This window comes from Sorex araneus, chromosome 6, assembly GCF_027595985.1.
Source record: "Sorex araneus isolate mSorAra2 chromosome 6, mSorAra2.pri, whole genome shotgun sequence".
Lineage (NCBI taxonomy): Eukaryota > Metazoa > Chordata > Mammalia > Eulipotyphla > Soricidae > Sorex > Sorex araneus.
This window is the reverse complement of record NC_073307.1, coordinates 123,163,702-123,184,614: the sequence shown is the minus strand read 5'-3', so window position 1 is coordinate 123,184,614 and position 20,913 is coordinate 123,163,702. Positions and strand designations below refer to the sequence as shown.

Genomic DNA, 20,913 nt, shown 5'->3' with positions numbered 1-20,913 from the left:
ATATTGAATTCCCATTTGACCCAGCAATACCACTGCTGGGAATATATCCCAGAGAGGCAAAAAAGTACAATCGAAACAACATCTGCACATGTATGTTCATCGCAGCACTGTTTACAATAGCCAGAATCTGGAAAAAACCCGAATGCCCCAGAACGGATGACTGGTTGAGGAAACTTTGGTACATCTATACAATGGAATACTATGCAGCTGTTAGAAAAAAGGAGGTCAAGAATTTTGTAGTCAAGTGGATGGGCATGAAAAGTTTCATGCTGAGTGAAATGAGTCAGAAAGAGAGAGACAGACATAGAAAGATTGCACTCATCTATGGTATATAGAATAACAGAGTGGGAGACTAACACCCAAGAACTGTAGAAATAAGTACCAGGAGGTTGACTCCATGGCTTCGAGGCTGGCCTCACGTTCCGGGGAAAGGTCAACTCAGAGAAGCAATCACCAACTACATTGTAGTCGAAGGCCATGTGGGGGAAGGGAGTTGCGGGCTGAATGAGGGCTAGAGACTGAGCACAGCGGCCACTCAACACCTTTATTGCAAACCACAACAGCTAATTAGAGAGAGAAAACAGAAGGGAATGCCTTGCCACAGTGGCAGGGTGGGGTGGGGGGGAGATGGGATTGGGGAGGGTGGGAGGGACACTGGGTTTACGGGTGGTGGAGAATGGGCACTGGTGAAGGGATGGGTTCCAAACTTTGTATGAGGGAAGTATAAGCACAAAAGTGTATAAATCTGTAACTGTACCCTCACGGTGATTCTCTAATTAAAAATAAATAAATTTAAAAAAAATAAATAAATAAAAAGTGACTCATGCAATATGTAAAAAAAAAAAATATTTATTTTTAGTTATTATGTGCAAAAGTAGTTTTTTTTTCCAAAAGCCACGCAATGATACAGTCAACTGTTGTTAAGTAAATGTAAGAGAAAATTTTAGTCTGAGATCAGAAACATATGCTGAAACAGCAGCAGAACTGCCAATTTTGAGAACGGCAAGCCATTTATGTTATTATAAAAAGAACTTTTGTACCTGAAGAATTTCCTCTGTGCTCTATGTTTCAGTCTTACTGGTTTTGCTACATCGAAAGTGTCAAAGCAGTTTCACACAACACAAAAAAACAAGAACACACAAATATGATCAAGTGCTTCATGTCACTAATTTAATGTTTCTTCCTTGTCATTCACCTTCATGTAACAGTTACATTAATTGAACTCAGATTATGAAAACCATCGGTTTATCCTAAAGCTTTCAGAAGGAAACGTACAGAAAGAAGTGAGTGAAAGGAGACATATATTGTTCAACTGAATTTTTAGTGAGTGGATTCAATAAATACAATAATGCTCAATGTTCCAGGAGTGGTGGAACTCACTGAAGAGTCAAAGATGAAGAAAACATAATCTTTGTTCCTAAATAGAACACTATGCATGCAACTGTCTACAGCAAAAGGATTAAAAAACACCATCTCAATTCTGAGTATATAGCATTAATTAGAAGTTCACTAGAGCTGCTGAAAGACAGCCTTCCAAATGCATTTGGGGCTATTTAAAAATACTGGTTGGGGGCTGGGAACATGACCAAGTGGTGGAGCACGTGCCATGTATGTGCGTTTGATCCCCAGCACTGCATGATGGTCCCTGGGCTGTATCAGAGTAGCCTGGACCCCCAAGCTCTTGTCAGTGTGTTCTCCCTCTAGCATAAAACAAAAACAAAAACACCTGACTGTGTTGTGATTTAAAAGTTTAGTGAAAACCAGTGATTATTTGAGCGCCAAACATGGAGCACACAGGATCACTCCTGGCTGTGCCTGGGGAACCATATGATGTGCCAGGGACCAAACCTGGGTCAGACACATACAAGGCAGGTGCTTTAGTTTTAAATATTCTTATTCACAGAAAAGCCAGGTTCATAGGTTTAGTGATGCTATATAAAATTTATCCTAAGCAACCCAAGTGCCCAAGAACAGACAACTGGATAAAGAAACTAGGGTACAGCTACACTATGACTGAATACTATGCAGTTGTTAGAAAAAAGGAAGTCATGAGACCTGCTTATAAATGGACAGATATGCAGAGTACCATGCTAAGCGAAATGGGTCAAAAGGAGAGGGACAGATATAGAATGATTGCATGCACGCATTTGTGGGTATAAAAAAATAATGATATGAGACTAATATCCAAGACCAGGAAAAACAGGGGCCAGGAGATCTGGTCAACGGTTGCAATCTTGCAACAAGTGTGTGGGTGGCAAAGAGCAGTTAGGATAGAGAAGGGAAGGGACCAGTATGATAATAATAGTTAGAAATGATCACTCTGGACAAGAACTGAATATTGTAAGTAGGTAAAGGGAGATACATATATATATTTCAGTATCTGTAGTGTAAAGCTTAATGTCCAAAAAAAGACAGAGAGAGGGAAGGAAGGGAGAGAGGAAGGGAGGGAGAGGCAAGAGGGCGAAGGTGTGGGTGTGTGGAGAGAAACTGGGGTTATTAGTGGTGGGAAATGTACACTAGTAAAGGGATGTGTAAAAAACTAAGGCACGCCGATGGGCGTGTGCACTCGCGGGCTCTCCGGGCGGCTCTGTCTCACCACCCGAGTTCGGTGCTCTGGAACCGCTGTGTGTGGCTGTCGGTCAAGGACAGGCGACGAAAGGAAGAAGGCCAAACTGGTTGCTCGATCAGTTTATTTCATTCTTTCTCTCTGCTTCTCTCCCGGCTCTTGATCTCTCTCAGGATCTCTGGATCTGGCCTCTCAATCCACTCTTACAGTCTAGTTAAATCCCCCCAGTAGGAGGGGTTTGGGGGTACACATAGGTGTGTCACAATCAATAGGGTAAGGTTCCTTTCCCTCAGGGGATGCTTCTCCTAGGATTGATTCTCTTTCAGCAGGAGGATCCACCCAAGGGCGGAGTCCGATGAGTGTGTTTCTCCTCTCCTCATCCAGCAAACATATAAGAATTCATAATATTAATCACTTTGTATGGACACAATAAAAAATGCATTAAAGCTTATAGAATTGCTCTCCTGGGGCCATCTCGATCTCAGACTACAGTGCTCAGACCAGATCAGTCTTTCCTATCCCTAGCAGGGTCCTAGTCTCGTCATTACTTTTGGATCATGACAGCATTTGTCTATGATAAAGCTCTTAACTTATAGTTAAGAATTAGGCACTTTGGCCAGGCCCATCTCGATGCCAGGGTAGCACATAATTCACCGCTTGCCCTGGATCCATCCCGTCCCTTGTCGGAACCCTGCTTTTGGGGTGCTAGGAACTGAGGGCAACTGAGGCTTAAGTGGAGACAGCAGATGCCCGGGAGGGAATAATATTCGAGGCCAATTAAGTCCCAAGTTACAAAAACATAATATTGTCTTCTTATGTCTACACAAAAAAGACATAGCTTTAAAGTAAATTATTCAAAAGGCATAAATAGGGGAGAAAGGCAATGTTATAATATTCAGTGTCCTAGGAAGTTCTGACCTTACAAATTCACAGAGTCAGATTAAGGAAAAGCCGAGGATTAACTATTTTGGGGAAAAGAGCATAGAGAAGTGATTACAGCTAAACAAAGGGATGGGAGAGATTCAGGAACACCTTGATGGGTAAGACTGGGGTAAGCCTAAACTCTGGGAAAAACCAGGACAAGCTCCTCGTGGCAAGGGGGGAGAGGACAAAGTAATGTCATCCTACAGGGATGGGTACTGGAACATAATATAATTGAAACCCAATCCTGAGCGCAACCTTGTAACTGTGCATCTCACTGTGATTCAATATAAAATTAAAAATTTATCCTAAGGAAAATAATCTCTGACTATGAAATATTTTACTAAAAAGCAAAACAAAACACAACAACAAAGGACTGAGAGAGACAGTACAGCGAGCAAGGGCTTGTCTTGCATGCAGGTGAATTGGGTTTAATCTCCAGCACCTCATTTGGTCTCCCAAGACCACCAGAAAAGATTCCCTGAGTACAGAACCAGGAGTACACCCTGAGCATAGCCAGATGTAGCTCAAAAACAAACAAACAAACAAAAAAATAACCAAGCAATAACAAAAAACCCTAACTGCCATTAAAGATCAAAGGAGCTTTGGTTGGAGTCATTTGAAAAGCAAATGGCTTCCAAAACCAAGTCTTCTGTATTTTTATAAAAAGTGTTCTTGAAAATGTCATTAACCTGGAGTCCTGCACATCTTACATAATGTTCTGCTATCAACAGCATAGTAAACGAACATCTTTAAGCTTTATCTAATGGAAACATTTCTCATCTCTACTGGGAACTTTCTCAGTCATGCATAGGTAATTTGAAATCCAAAGGTTCATTTGGTTCTGTCAAACTAAAATTATATTATTAAAACTTCAATTTTATACGTACCCGATCCTCCTTTTGCCAAGTATTTGTTCTTTGCATAAAGTACAGAATCTAACATAGATTCAAAAAGAAGAAAATAGCCCTGCATGAAAAAGGGGAAAAAGAAAAAAGGGATTTTAGAAATGTACTATATCCTCAAATACAGATCAATTTAAGTTGGGCTACTCCTTCAATGCAGAATATATGTTTTTGTCTATCACATAATTTTCTGCAAAGCAAGATATGATTTTCTTTGCAGTAAAATTTCTACATAATAATTAATGGAAAATCAGGCCAAGAAATAAAGAACCAGAAGGTTAATTAAAACAGAATGTCTCGGTGAAACCTCCTTTGGCTGTACTCTACTTTCTAGAACATAGTTTCTTACAAAAAAGGAAATTGTCAGAAACTGTTATTACAGATTTATAATAGAAAGTGACAACATACTCTATAAAACTTCCAGGAATATCACACTATTAATCCAGAACAGAAATTCTAAATTACAATTTTCCTTCAGCTAACAATCAGTTTATATCCTGATAAACCCATAAGTTAGAGTATTATTAAGTAGAAAATAAAATTAGCACATGTAGCCTATGATCATCACAGCTTAGCCAACCCAACCTTAAATGTGCCTGTGATTAAGCAACATAACAGAACACAAAGTATTGCACAGAAATGCTTTTTTTCATTTTTTTCTCCCACTTGCAAGCCTCTGCATATATAGTAACAGTTTAAATCTCATACAATTTATTGAACAAAGCACTTAAAGTGCACAAACTGAATATCACTGTATCACTGTCATCCTGTTGCTCATCGATTTGCTCGAGCGGGCACCAGTAACGTCTCCACTGTGAGACTTATTGCTGTTTTTGGTGTATCAAATACACCATGGGGCTCTCTGAGAGGGACGGAGGAATCAAGGGGTCAGCCATATGCAAGGCAAGGTGTAAGGTGTTTTGTTTGTTTTTCTCACAAGCTGAATATAAAAATATAAGACAATATTTTTAAAATGTTAAAAACACAGTGTATGCTTGGGCCTAGTTTTGTAAACTGAGGATCACAAAAGTTTTGTTTTAAAAAAAACCTTATCAGAATTTGGTTTGGATACCAATTTTATCTACTTGGAACATGTAAAAATTTTACAGGTTGAATGGGACAAGTTTCCCAAGCCCTGCTGTGCAGGTGGTCACAGGTCGTTCCCCCAAAAGACCAAAACTTAAAAATTCAAAGTACTGCTTTATTGCAAGAGTATTGATTTCAAACCATAAAGCTGAGAAATAATTAAGCTGAACCACAGTAAGTTAGGGCCATCAGTGGAATTTGTCTTCTGGGAGACATTACAGGATCTGAAATACTTCTGACTGCTGTAAGGGAAGGATGTACGCCACTGTCATCTAGTAGGCAGCCCCCAAACATGCCAGTAAACATCTTAAATGCACAGGATAGTCCTAAAGCAAAGAATCATCCGAGTTCAAAGCTAGACAGGAGCAAGCTTTGAAAACACAGGCTTGGAACATTACTTTTCTAAAGCTATCCTTACCCAATTTTTTAGCTTATAATAGCGGGGGGGGGGGGGAGGCAGGGAAGGAGGTTGAAAAGGACTAGATGTTCTGTCTTCCTCTTAGATTAATAATGCACATTAGCACATTAGTAGTCCTGAAAAGTGTTACAGCAAAGTAGTCTGCTGAACATACTGGAACCAATTAGCCACCACTGTCCCCCTTTGCGCGCCCTGCAAGCAGTGCTCAGCGGGATGGGGCCTCCCATCCGGGGGGCCATTCACTACGAAAGGCCTAGGGATATGGTGCTGCTCAGACTGCAACGCTGGGGATCACCCAGGCCACCACACGGGTGCTCAGGGGCCTGCAAGGCTGCATCAGGCAGTTTTCAGGGGCCTAGAGGACTGAACCCAGAAATGCTGGGGGGAACATATGATACTGGGGATCAAACCAGAGTTCATGGCATGCAATGTATGTACCTATACTATCTCTCTACATGCTTACTCAACTTTGGAAAAGTGACTTTTTTTTTTTGCCTGGGGTGGAGTGAGGCAGGGTCCACACCCAGTGATGCTCCAGAGGTTACTCCTGGCAGTGCTGAGGAGATCACATGTGATGCCAGGGATCAAACCCGGGTTGGCCACATGCAAAGCAAAGCACCCTCCCCACTGTACAAATACCTGGGCCCCAAGAGACTTATTTTATTTTCTACTTCACATTTATTATATTTTGCAATTAGCATTATTTATATTGTTCGTATATTTATACATTGTAACAAACTATATATTGTTTATTTAGTATTGTTAAATATAGTTCCTGAAGCACAGTCAGATTTTTTGTTTGTCTCTGGGCCACTGCCAGCTATGCTCAGGGCTGACTCCCTGCTCTGTAGCCAGCAATCTTCCTGATAGTTCTTGTGAGACCATATTTGGTGCTGGGGATCAATTTGGGATTAGACGCATGCAAGGCAATGATTTACCAGTACTATCACTTTGGTCAGAGCATACTCCAGCTTTTAAAGAAAAATAAGAAATCACAGCACAGTGTTCCAACACCCATCCCTCCACTGGTGTATAGTTCCCACGACCAATGTCCCTAATCTCCTCCCCGCCCCCCATCCTCCCTCCCTCCTGTCTCTATGGCAGGCACTTTCCCTCTGTCTCTGTCTCACCCCTTTGGGACATTGTTTTGCAGTACAGGTACTGAGAGGTTATCATGTTTGTAAGACTGTAACCTGACCATGGTCCACTATGTAACTTTGTATCTCATAGTGACTCAAAACAACAACAACAAAAAAGAACACAAAGAAGACCAGAATATGTTATCACTGGTATCAAACAGCACATTCTAATAGTATGTTACAGCATTAATTTGACAGTGAGAGATGATAGTTTCAGCTTTACTCCTGTCACCTCCTAGGACGCATCCCAACTTCAGAGTAGTAAGGAAGCTCAGGCACTGGAACAGTATTTAGTACATGTTACACTTTATTATTGCTTAGGATCAGCTAAAATGAATTTTACCCTGTTTGCACATCTGAATCAAATCTGCCCTTACTATTCATTGTTCTGTATACAAATGACCATGTGACAGAATTAAAATAAGCATCCCTTAACCACATGTAAAAAGCATTTTTTCCCCCTTCACCACTCACTCCCTGAACAAAATTTTTAGAAAGGTTCCCTTAGAACAAGAAAAACCTGCAGACATGGAATGAAAAACCTTCACAAGAGATTAACTGCAAATTTAAATTTAGTGAAACTACAGCCCTCATGCTTGAGTCATTTGTAAAAAAAAAAACTAATTAAACTGCCACTACTAACTCTACGCTGGCATTTACCTACTCCTCCAAACACAGCAACTCAATGATAAGAAAATAATTATCTACTAGAGAAGGATTGAGCAACAAAGCTCGCCACTAATGTGTTTACACTGGGAAATCATGGATTTGGTGCAGATGTTGCTATGGATTGAGTAATATTAATTCTAACAGTAACAGGTTATTTCTCCATTAATATCACCTTTTTATTTGGAGAACGGGGGGGGGCTTTCTAAAAAAAGTTTTTTACCAATCTGACATAATACATGCACATCTATGCACACAAATGTTAATAAACATTCATCCTTTGAAATAAGGCTTAATTTATGCCAAGGAAGTATGAAAAGAAGAATCTACCTTACAGGGAAAGGATCAACTAGCAATATATATTAATAATACTGGGAGGAAATGAATTCTACTAGCAAGATTATATTGCTCAGATAAAAACATTATAATTCACATTTCTTAATACAAATTAAGTATTCACTCCTGGTTCTACATTCAGGAATTACTCCTGGCAGTGCTCAGGGGACCATATGGGATGCTGGGACTTGAACCCGGGTCGGCCAAGTGCAAGACAAATGCCCTACCCGCTGTGCTATCGCTCCAGCCCCCCAAACGGTTTTTTTAACGTCACTCTTTTCAAAATGGTCAGCCAAATCTAAGTCTTTTGCTTTCAAATCCTCAAAGTTCACCTTACTTGTATATATATGAATCTCCCCCCAAATCTTTTCAATACATAGCCTGAAGTGACTCCTTCCAGAAACAACTCACTTATTGCATTTAACATGAAGTTATTACTGGGTAGAACTGTGCTCCATGGCAGAGTGTATGGCTCTGGGTTTGATTCTCAACAAACCCAATTTAAAGAAGGATGAAATTATTATTATTCACCAGAGATTAGCTTAAACAGGATTTAAATTGGTTAAGGTCAATACTAAGTTGGTAAGTAGCTGTTAATCAATAATGGTGAATAACATGCACCCCAAGACTTACTTTCTTGTATGACGTACAAATTAACATCATTATACTCTCACTTCTTCACCAAAAAAGTGTGAATAATAATGAAGTTTAAATATGCTACTACATGTAGAGGGTTTAAAACAATACATTTTAGCTTAAATGAAAAAAACTGAGAAGAATTTAAGGATATATCTGCAAAGATTAATCAGAATTTTAAAATTACACTTAACTTTAAATATGAAATAAACAAAAGAAACTTAAAAAAAAAAGAGTAGGCAATGAACACATTGGTAACGCACACACTTCACACGTGTAAGGTCCTGAATTCAATTTCTAGCACTAAAAAAAAAAAAGAAATGAAGGATAAATTTCATTATTAACCACTGTATCACTGTCATCCTGATGTTCATCGATTTATTCAAGTGGGCGCCAGTAACATCTCCACTCATCCCAGCCCTAAGATTTTATTTTTATTTATTTATTTATTTAAATTAGTGAATCACCGTGAGGGTACAGTTACAGATTTATACATTTTTGTGCTCATGTTTCCCCCATACAAAGTTCGAGAACCCATCCCTTCACCAGTGCCCATTCTCCACCACCAGTAAACCCAGCATCCCTCCCACCCTCCCCAGTCCCATCTCCCCCCACCCCAAACTGCCACTATGGCAGGGTATTCCCTTTCGTTCTCTCTCTGATTAGGTGTTGTGGTTTGCAATAAAGGTGTTGAGCGGCCATTGCGTTCAGTCTCTAGTCTACATTCGGCACGCGTCACAGACCTGAGATTTTAGCAGGCTCTCCTTGTTTTTCCCAACGATTGGAGACTCTTTTCAGGGTCAGGGGATGAGACCTGTTATTGTTACTGTATTTGGCATATGGAATACGCCATTCGGGGAGCTTGCCAGGCTCTTCCATGCAGGCGGGATACTCTCGGTAGCTTGTCGGGCTCTCCGAGAGGCATATACATATTTCCCTTTATGGTGGTTTGTCGCACGGCTACTCATGCATGAGGTTCGGCCCAAGCATGTGGAAGCAAAAATTAAATTCTTCAAAATTTGAACCAGTGGTCAAGAATTGTATAGTGGGGGCTGGAGCTGATAGCACAGCGGGTAGGGCGTTTGCCTTGCACTCGACCAACCCGGGTTCTAATCCTAGCGTCCCATGTGGTCCCCTGAGCACCGCCAGGGGTAATTCCTGAGTGAAGAGCCAGGAGTAACCCCTGTGCATCGCCGGGTGTGATCCAAAAACAAAAACAAACAAACAAACAAAAAAAAGAATTATATAGTGGGTGCAGGTGAAAGTCTATTTTATGCATAAACAGCAAAACTAAAAGAAGTCCTATTAACTCAAAAAACGAATTATTTAAGTCTCGAGCTAGTAAAACTGTACTGTCATCCTGCTGCTCATCGATTTGTTCGAGCGGGCACCAGTAATGTCTCTCATTGAGAGACTTATTGTTACTGTTTTTGGCATATCCAATACGCCACGGGTAGCTTGCCAGGCTCTGCCAGGCACTGAGCTGTATGTATTTGACCTGTGTTAGCAAGAGCTTTTATGAAATACCTTCTTTTTCACCAGGGGTTGTACCTTCTTTTGTTTGCACTCTGTCTCATTGTTGATTTAGCAGTAGTGGGAATTTAATTTTAAGGTTAGTGAGAGACCTGAAGAGGACATTTTTTTTACTCGCTTTATTCATATTTTATTTTCCCCTTATTATTTATTCACCCATACAACATAAGTCACTTAGCCTTTCTAGTACTGATGATTTCTCTCACATGAAAATTATGTTTAAAAAATATTAAAACCGTAGAAACTTTACTGAATATCATTTGATCGGTAGTAATTGATTATGAAACATATGGAAAAATGCTTTTGGTGTTTGTTAAGATGGAAGTAGACATATGGAAAAGTTCTTATAAATATAAAAATTCATAATATAGAAGAATTCTATTTATTTTTATATATATTTATTCATGTAGTACTGTAGCACTGCCATCCCGTTGTTCATCGATTTGCTTGATTGGGCACAGTAACATCTCCATTGTGAGACTTGTTAGTGTTTTTGGCATATTGAATACACCACAGGTAGCTTGCCGGGCTCTGAGAGAGACAGAGGAATTGAACCTGGGTCGGTCGCGTGCAGAGCAAATGCCCTACCTGCTGTGCTGTCACTATTTATTCATAAATATAAGAATTCATAGTATTAGTTGATTTTATTTTAACTGGACCTGGGGAGGGGGGAATTCCTGTGATTATGTCTGGGAGAAGAATCTTAAAGTTAAAATTGGCACCAGTTTGACCAGTATGATCAATTTATCTTGATTAGATTTTTAATTTTTTTTTATTATATGTAAAGAAATTTTGATCTGGTTAAATTTTTCTTTTTACCTTTTTTTATTGAATCACTGTGAGATAGACACAAATGTTCATGATTGGATTTCAGTCATACCGTATTCCAACGCCCATCCCTCCTCCAGTGCACATTCCCCCCCACCATCCCACCTCCTGCCCGCCTCTATGGCAGGCACCTCTCTCTCTCCCCCTCTCCCTCTCTTCCCATCTCTCCCTCTCTCTTTTTTCAGCCACTGACTAGTCCTCTTAGCCCCTGTTTTCCTTGGCCAGGGATATTAATCTTCTACTATATATATATTTTATATATTGAGTGGGTTAAATTTTTTTTGTCTGTACACAAATACTCTAATGTTTCACTGGTGTGACAAAAGGGACACAGGAAATGTATTCTGATAAACTCTTAAAAAAAATTTTAGTCTGACTCCTGGAGTGGAGTTTAGGACCATTCAATGTTATATAATTCAAACAATAAATAGTATAAATAAATATTATATTATATTATTGGTTAATAATTATGCTCTTATGACACTATAGTTATGCTCTTACTATAACTATATAACTATATGTATATAACTACAGTGTCAGTTACCAATTTATATTTTAAGATATATACTCATTTTGAGAGTGCATCTGTGTGAATTTTTTTTCAGTGGGAGGGGCTTTCAGAGGCTATTCACCAGGCTTGGGGAGCCATGTAATGGAAAAGAATCAAACTTAAGATCTTGCACTTGTGCTCTGTCACCTGAGTCTCAACCCTGCCCCCTTTGAACTTTTTACATCACTCCTAGTGTTAGGGTATGTATTTCCCTCCATTTCTGTGATCTCTTTTTTAAAATAATCATAATAGCACAGCGGTTAAGCGTTCGCCTTTCACTTGGTCGACCCGAGTTCGATTCCTCCGCCCCTCTCGAAGAGCCCAGCAAGCTACCAAGAGTATCGAGCCCGTGCAACAGAGCCTGGCAAGCTACCCGTGGTGTATTGGATATGCCAAAAACAGTAACAATAAGTCTCTCATTGAGAGACGTTACTGGTGCCCACTCAAACAATATAAGCTCCAAGAACAGCAAAGACTTGGATGACAATATTTGAAGGTATATTCTGAAGGACTAGTTATGTGCCTGGTATAGAGCAGAAACTCAAGCAATTTTGAAATGAATAAAATATAATGACTATATCATTACATCTGTTAAACTGAAACAATGTTTTTTTGGTATTATTTATTTGTACTATTTTTCTAGCACAAATTAAAATAAGAAAGTGTTTTCCATGTCAGGTACTGAACTAGGTATCAAACATGCAAGGCATGTATTCTACCACTGAACCATATCCTTGGCCCCAGAATTTACTTTTAAAAAGTTTTCACATTTTAAAAATAAAATTCTCAAACAGAAGTAGTAGTAGCAGTGTAAGTTCACTATGTTAAGTGTCCTTATAAATACTGGCTCATTTAATTTACCTAAAGCATATTTATTCCTTTTCTATTTCATGGGAAAATTAAGGATTAGAGATGTTAAATAATTTACAATGGGACTTAAGAGAGCTAGATACAGACATAGAAACTGTGAACATACCTTGGCTTGTTTAGCTACAGAAATCAAATTCTAAATCACAATTTCTTCTTCAAATGATTTAACTGATTGAAAAATAAAACTTAGGATTTATATAGCATCTAGATGTGTGTTTATGTACGTCACATTTACAATTCAGAACAAGTGTAGAAATAAAAAAAAAAATCGCATTGAGCATATTAAACAAATCAGAATTTACAATAGGTGTGATTCATAATATTTCAAAGTGACAATTAGGTAGAACTGGTTCTCAGTCACTGCCCAGTGTGAAAGCTGCTTAGAAAAATCAACACAGGTAATAAAATACAGAAAAAATATGTAACACTTACAAAAAACATTATTATTCCTTGTTAAAGTATTAGCAGATAAAAATATTCAAGTAAGTATTTCTGACAGTTGTCCTTTCTTTCAACTTTCCACTTTGTTAAACTTCATTTTACTATAGGCTCCTTACAGAATGGTCTTTCATTTTCTGGGAATTGTCCTTGGTCCTGAACCAAGTCATTTATTACTGCTATCAGAAGGCTTTGCTCCAAATGCCCTACTCATCTACAATGTAATTCAGACTGCAATTTCACAGGCTGCTGCCTCACCTGTAGGGGTGCCATCTGGAAGAGAATTATACCCGACATCTTCTCCCATGATGCTCATGGAGCACCCTTCTTTCCAAACTGACATTTACTTTTCAAAATTAAAATCTGCATTTATACTTCAAAGACTAATTACAACAAAAAAGGAACACATTGCATTAAACCTAGAACTAGAATATTAACATTTTATCAGTTGAAATGGGAACTTTTCAAAAATACCCATTCATGATATCTTTTAAGAATAAATTAATGGTTAAAAAAAAAACCTGATACCTTTAGTGCAGATGCTTCTCTTGTCTAATTTTTTTCAGCTGAAATATCTGAATTATAAACCCTCAAACAAAGAGACAAAGAGAATGGTACAAATAAAATGAAGAATTTATCTGTAAAAAGTCTACTGACTAGTAATAATCTGAATTGCTTAAAAAATATTACAGCAAGGACTATGAACTCTAATTTCACATTTTTAGTATACGTCTGAAGCACAATGGCTATATATTTTATAATGCTCTCAATTCTACATGGTTTGCCATAAAGTATTACCAATGTGATTGAGGCTAATAGGAAACATACAATGGTAGAGGGATGGGTGTTGGAACATTGTATGACTAAAACCAGATCACGAACAGCCTTGTAACTGTTTATCTCTCAGTGATTCAATAAAATAATAATAACAATAACAACATCACAATGAAAAACACAAATGTAGACTTATCGGTACTTTTAGAGAATGGAGCTAACAGAATTTTCACTATCTTTCTTGCATTAAACTCACTCAATAGGTGGCAAATAATATTCAGCTTTCAGTTAAAAAATTTTTTTTTTATTATGTAAGGGCACTGGCCAAGTGGGAAATTGCTGAATTGCCTAATTTCCATTCTCTTATTCCTAGACTTCAAAAATTGTTTTAATCACTACATATTTGCAAATATTATTTCTTAACATCGCTCGGGAGAGCCTGACAAGCCCCACGGGGCGTATTCATATCCCTACAGTAACAGATATTATACATACCTCTCAGAGAGCCCGGCAAGCTACCAAGAGTATCCCGCCCGCATGGCAGAGCCTGGCAAGCTACCGGTGGCATTTTAGATATGCCAAAAACAGTTATGATAGGTCTCATTCCCCTGACCTTGAAAGAGCCTCCAATCGTTGGGAAAGACGAGTAAGGAGAGGCTGATAAAATCTCAGCACTGAATGTAAAAGTACATCGACGAACAAGATGACAGTGATACAATGACTGTGATATTTCTTAACATACCTGTCCTAAAGATAATACTAATACATAAGAAGCCTTTGTTTGGGACATGAACAGATCAAGAGCAGAAAATTGGCAGCATGGTGAAGATAGCTTACTAGCTTTTAAATATTCAAGTAGACATAGGGATCTAGCAGGAATGTAGGATATTGTTAATTTGAAGTATAAAATTTAAGTTGGTCAAAGAAGCTTTGATTATATATTCATGTGACAAAATAAACTGTAAAGATGTCACTTTTGGGGGCTGGGAGCGATAGCACAGCGGGTAGGGCGTTTGCCTTGCACACGGCCGACACGGGTTCGAATCCCAGCATCCCATATGGTTCCCTGAGCACTGCCAGGAGTAATTCCTGAGTGTAGAACCAGGTGTAACCTCTGTGCATCGCCGGGTGTGACCCAAAAAGAAAAAAAAAAGATGTCACTTTTAAGAAAATTATTTCTTTATGCCCCATACCATCTTGATTGTATGAACTCATTTAAGAGACTGAGTTATTATCATAATACATAAAAAAGTAAGAACTCTTGGGGAGGAGCGGGGAGGTATACTGTGATTCTTGGTGGTGGAATATGTGCACTGGTGAAGGGATGGGTGTTCGAGCATTGTTTAACTGAGACTTAAACCTGAAAGCTTTGTAACTTTCCACATGGTGATTCAATAAAAGAATAAATTAAAAAAAAAAAGTAAGAACTCTGAAACAGGGTTCTGAACCTTAGCACTATTGACATTTTGGACATGATAATGCTTTGTTGTGGGGGCTGTTCTGCTCACTTTAAGAAATTTAATAGTGTCAAAAAAAAAAAAAAGAAATTTAAGCGTCCGCAGCACTGTTTACAATAGCCACAATCTGGAAAAAACAGGAGGAGTGCCCAAAAACAGATGACTGGTTAAAGAAACTTTGGTACATCTACACAATGGAATACTATGCAGCTGTCAGAAAATATGAAGTCATAAAATTTGCATATAAGTGGATCAACATGGAAAGTATCATGTTGAGTGAAATGAGTCAGAAAGAAAGAGACAGACATAGAAAGATTGCACTCATATGTGGAATATAAAGTAGCTGAGAGGCACAAGCTAGCAATGATGCAATTTCTGGCAGAAATTTCTCTGTACTTAGTTACTAAAATACTAAAATACAGAAATCCAAAACCGTGTGGCCGCTCGGCCTCATATCTCTTCATTCTCAACAATGGAAAACAAATTATCAAATGCTTCCCTTTCAGCAGGTCCAACATTGGGGGGAGAAACTCCAAACAATAATAGTGAGTTTTTTGTTGAAATACTGAATGTAATCAAAGTAAAGTGAAAGTAAAATGAAATTTATCAGCTACACAGGCGGGGTGGGGGGAGGTATACTGTGGTTCTTGATGGTGGAATATGTGCACTGGTGAAGGGATGTGTGTTTGAGCATTGTATAACTGAGACTTAAACCTGAAAGCTTTGTAACATTCCACATGGTGATTCAATAAAAAAATTTTAAAAATTAAAAAAAAAAGAAATTTAATAGTGTCTAGCTTCTACTGACTGAAGATCAACAGCATTCTACTTCTATCCCCAACCCCATCACGCCATCATATTCAGCAATCTTAAATGTTTTCAGGCATTTTCCATTGCCTAGGATAGCAAATCTAGACACCTTCCCTGTACTCTGGTTATCAAAACACAATGATCAAAAAGAATCTTGCCATATACACATCACTCCTACTGAAAATATAGCAAATTGAAGAGTTTACCGGATGTAGAGTACCATCTATTGTTTCATTAGATTTACAACAGTACATCAAACATTTGGGTAGCAAATGTCCCTGTGATGCTTCACACTGTCACTTAACTCTTAAGCAACTGTTAACTGCTTTATCACAAAGTTGATAATAAAGTTACATGGAAATTTCTAAAGTAATTATGTAAAATCCTCTTTAGAAGGCATTTCTCTTATGCAAGAGTTCTACAGGGACTAAGAGTGTTTATTACATATCTTATATGTTTGGAAAAATGCAAGGAAATAGATGAAGTCAGGCAACAAAAACACTAATATCCCTTGCATTTATTTGCCACAGAATGTGCAAGAATGATGTTTGAACATGTATATACACACAGTTTTGTGTATCTAACAAAGATAGATTTCTTAAAGAAGAATTTCTGGTAAATATTAAATTTTCATATTAATTTTCAAATTTGATCAAAGTACCTCACAAGAAGACTGTAATACTGTTTATTCTGCGACTGCAACTGGCAGATACAATGTTTATAGAAAATACTTTCATGTTTAGGAGGAGGATGAAATACTAAGAAGTATAAAGAAAATTAAGCAATAAATTGACACTGAAATTCAGAACCTCACTCATCAAAAAATGTGCAGAAAAAAATAAATCAAAGAATGTGAAAAATATCCTGGACATATGTACACCTCCAAAACAAAACACTAATCAATTTTTAAAAAGAAACAAGTAACACAACAAAAGAATTTTAATAACTTTTTCTCAAAACAGGACGTCCAAATAGCAATGACATGCTGAAAAGGTGAACTTCATTCACGATTTGAATGTGATGAGAAAATATCACATAACTGGGGGCTGGACAGACAGTACAGTGAGCAGGATGACTGCAGTGCTCGTGGCAAACACGAGCAGATCATATGGTTTCCCGAGTTCTACCAGGAGTAATCTCTGAGCAGAGTCAGGAGTAAACCCTGAGCATTCCAGGTGTGTCCCCAAAACAAAAACATACATGAAGGGATCATCTAGAGATAAGACTTTCCCCATGACAACACCCAGATAAACTTTTATGTATTCAGAGAACTAGAACTCCAGCCGAAACTAAAATGTTCCTCTTTAACATGTTCTCTCCCTCTCTCTCGATCCCTCTCTCTCTACCTCTTTCTGTCCCTATACCTCCCTATCTCACCCTTTCTGTCTCCCTCCTTCCACACTTCTCTAAGTAAATTTCTTTCAATAAAATTATCTGACTTCTCACACACACACACAAATTGTAAGTCATCACTGTGCCATTTATAATTAAATGCAGAGGTCAGTGAGTGGTACAGCACTTGCTTCCATGCATAAGGCCTCTTTTCTTGATCCCCAGCACCAAGAACAACAAAAAATCAATTTTAAAAAATGCAAGAAAAATTGCTCTTACCCATTTTTCTTTCTCTTTAAACAATAAGTTTTTCTTTCTGCAAACACTTACCATCCATTCAGATATAATAACATCCACTTTTTCCACAGGAAGATGAACTTCTTCAATCTTTCCCTTAATTAGTGTAATAGTATCTTCAAGTTTATTTAGTCTGAAAATTATTATGATGACATATATTAGTATGTTAAACAGCATGAAAGATAATCAAATTACATAACTTGTTTGGCAATTATTTATATTATCTTATGAAACCCAAAAGTTCAAAATTTATCCCATAGGCATAATTACTTCAGATTACTCTGAGTGCCCCAAAATGTTTCTGCTTAATATGAAAATATACCTATCAATATTTAAAACTTCAATATAGAGAAAAATCCAAATTCTACCACAATATAAATCAAAGTTACCATGTCTTCTTTTTAAAAAGGAAGAAGTGAGGCAAGCAATAAATGATTTTTTTTTTCTTTTTAGGTCACACCCGGCGATGTACAGGGGTTACTCTTGGCTTTGCACTCAGGAATTACTCCTGGCGGTGCTCGGGGGACCAAATGGGATGCTGGGAATCTAACCTGGTCGGCCACATGCAAGGCAAATGCCCTACCTGCTGTGCTATCAATCCAGCCCAAATAAATGGTGTTTTAAAAGTAAATATTGTAACAGTGGAAAGAGAATTAGAAGCTAAAAGCCATGATTCCTAGAATCTCTAGTACTTGTTTGATCTTCACTAAATTATATATTATCAAGCCTATGCCATGTAGGAGAGTGATGAAACCCTATCTCTGCACAGCCTATTAAGACAATCAAGTATTTATGAAAGCTACAGATGCATCTTAAAGCACTATTCAGTGATACAACAAACTATCATATATTGCTTAAAACTTTAAATTCCACATAATGATAATTTAGCCTTCCCCAAGGGTATTCAGTTTTTTCATAAACATGATCATAAGATGAAGATCTATCTTTTCATCATCATATTTGCAACTGAAAGTGGCAGAGTTAAAAAAAAAGGTCATTTAAAGAGCTAAAGCATGCATCTAAAGTTCAATCCTCAAAGGTTGTACATAAACACAAAATTATTTTCTACCAACAAAGTAGTTTTTTCCCTAAATTTATTAAGGTGTTTACCTATTACTATTATCTATTACATATTTATTTAGAACTAATCTTCAGGAACAAGCATATTAATGACCACCATCATCAGTGCATAGAAGGCTTCGTCCAAGATTCCTTAGTGTTTCTTCTCAGAAAACTCAAAGTTCTTTCTTCACTATTAGATTTATATTTTATAGTTTGCTATAAATGGGGTCCTATCAATTATATTCTTTAGTGCCTTCCAACAATCATATTTCTTGGATTCCTTAATGTTTTTGTATCTATTTGTAGTCTATATTTTGTGACAGTTGAGCAATAATACATGCAAAGATCAAATAATATTTTTTAATTTCTAAAGTTTTTTTCTGTGAAATCTCACACAAATGAAACATGCATTCTAAAACTGAGCCACATAATTGTAATGTTTCCCATGCACCCGTAGAATGTAATTTTGACTTATTTCTAACTCAGGATTACAATGAATAAACCTACAATAAACATTTGTGTACAGCAGAACTGCTTGTTCAAACAGTGTACACCTAACTTTTAAGGAAACTGCAAATTTGTATGTGACATACATAGCCATATATAGATTCCTGTGGATTCACATCCTTGTCAACACTGAGCACTGTAGATTTTTATGTAACTGTCCATTTCCTACTTCTTTTCCTGCTGCTGTTGTAAGAAGCAGGGCCACACACTTAATTGTGGTGCTTACACTTGCAGACGCGTTGCACACTTCAGTTGTACTCACACTCAGTTGTGTGCTGAAGACACACCTTGTTACGGAGCTGGGGATCACAACAGCTCTGCTGCTGGGATTGCACTGGCTTGTGCAACATGCCAGGGATCACATTTTCAGCCTGATGCCTATGCAAGCAGCTTGAACACTGAGACACACTATTAGGTCACTGTTTCACTGTCACTGTCATCCCACTGTTCATCAATTTACTCGAGTGGGCACAGTAACATCTCCATTCGTCCCAGCCCTGAGATTTTAGCAGCCTCTCCTTACTCGTCTTTCCCAACAGTTGGAGGCTCTTTCAGGGTCAGGGGAATGAGACTTGATATTGGTACTGTTTTTGGCATATCAAATATGCCACAGGAGCTTGCCAGGCAAGCAAGTAAATACTACTAGGTCAGTATTTAAAATTTTTTTCATTGGGTCTGAGTGAATAACACAGGAGTGAGGTGAATGCCTCGCATTCAGCCAACTCTGGTTCGATCCACAGCACACTTATCATCCCATGAGCACCGCCTGAAGAGTCCAGAGCCAGGAGTAGGCCCTAGGTATCCTTAGGTGTGGCCCAACCCTCATCTGTTTTAAACGACTTCACTGTGGAAATGAGATCTAATTATGAATATTAAAAAAATCATTCTATTAAAAAATGCCCAAGCATTTTTTCCATATGCATACTACCTATTGTTCTCTTTCATATCTAAAAAGTCAAGTCAGTTATGTTCTTGTCACTGAATTTCTAGAGTTCTTTACATACTATGGATAAAATCTTATCAGGTGAATACACGGTGCATATTCTCTAGCAAAAATGTTTTTCATTTTACTAATGGTATGTTTTGAAGAGTTGAAGCCTTTTATTTTGGGAAAGGTCAATTTAACATTTTTCCTCTTGTGGATAATGCTTGCCAGGCAAGCAAGTAAATGCAGGCACAGCTAAGAAAGCTTCACTTGTATCATGTATTTGCGTATACTATCTGCTGATGTTTTTCTTTTCATGAGTTAGTTTTTTCATGTACTATTAAGGTTTTTTCCTATATCATAAAAATTTAATATATTTTGGTATGACGTTCATAATAATCATTTACTATCTTTTTCTCTATAGGATCTAGATGTTGTGCCCAATCCTAAAATTCACAATTTGGTCTTTGTGTGTGCGTGAAAATCAGATCTGTATCAATTCTATTTAATAAGTACCAAGTTTTTATTTTATTATTATTTATATTTCATTGGTTTCATCTTAATTCCATTATTCTATTTACTTATATATATTTGTTTTTTTCTATCAACTTAAAATGAATATGGATTTTGGATGCCCACAAACGGCTCCTCCGCTCCTGAACCGCTGTGCTCCCAGAGGCACACAAACCAATCTCAGAACCCAGCAGTTTCTGGCAGAAATGCTTCTGGACTGTGAACTAAGCTACGGCCCTGTGCCACCCTGGAAGGGAACGGTGTTTGTTCCTCCGCCTTTTCCCCTCACGGCAGCACGGCGACCACTATCTTTCAGAGCTTATTGGACAGAGAGGTTCAAGCTT

At 37.9% G+C, this 20,913-nt stretch overlaps 1 protein-coding gene across 1 annotated transcript in view; it reads right to left on the bottom strand.

The window, feature by feature from the left end:
* Positions 1 to 20,913, bottom strand: part of PRMT3 (protein arginine methyltransferase 3) — a 121,590-nt gene that overhangs the window by 60,186 nt on the left and 40,491 nt on the right. The window contains exons 10-11 of the mRNA XM_055143369.1: positions 17,596 to 17,695; positions 4,378 to 4,456 (exon numbers count right to left, since the gene is read on the bottom strand). Coding sequence (XP_054999344.1) covers positions 4,378 to 4,456; positions 17,596 to 17,695 — 179 coding nt within the window. The remainder of the gene's footprint in view (positions 1 to 4,377; positions 4,457 to 17,595; positions 17,696 to 20,913) is intronic.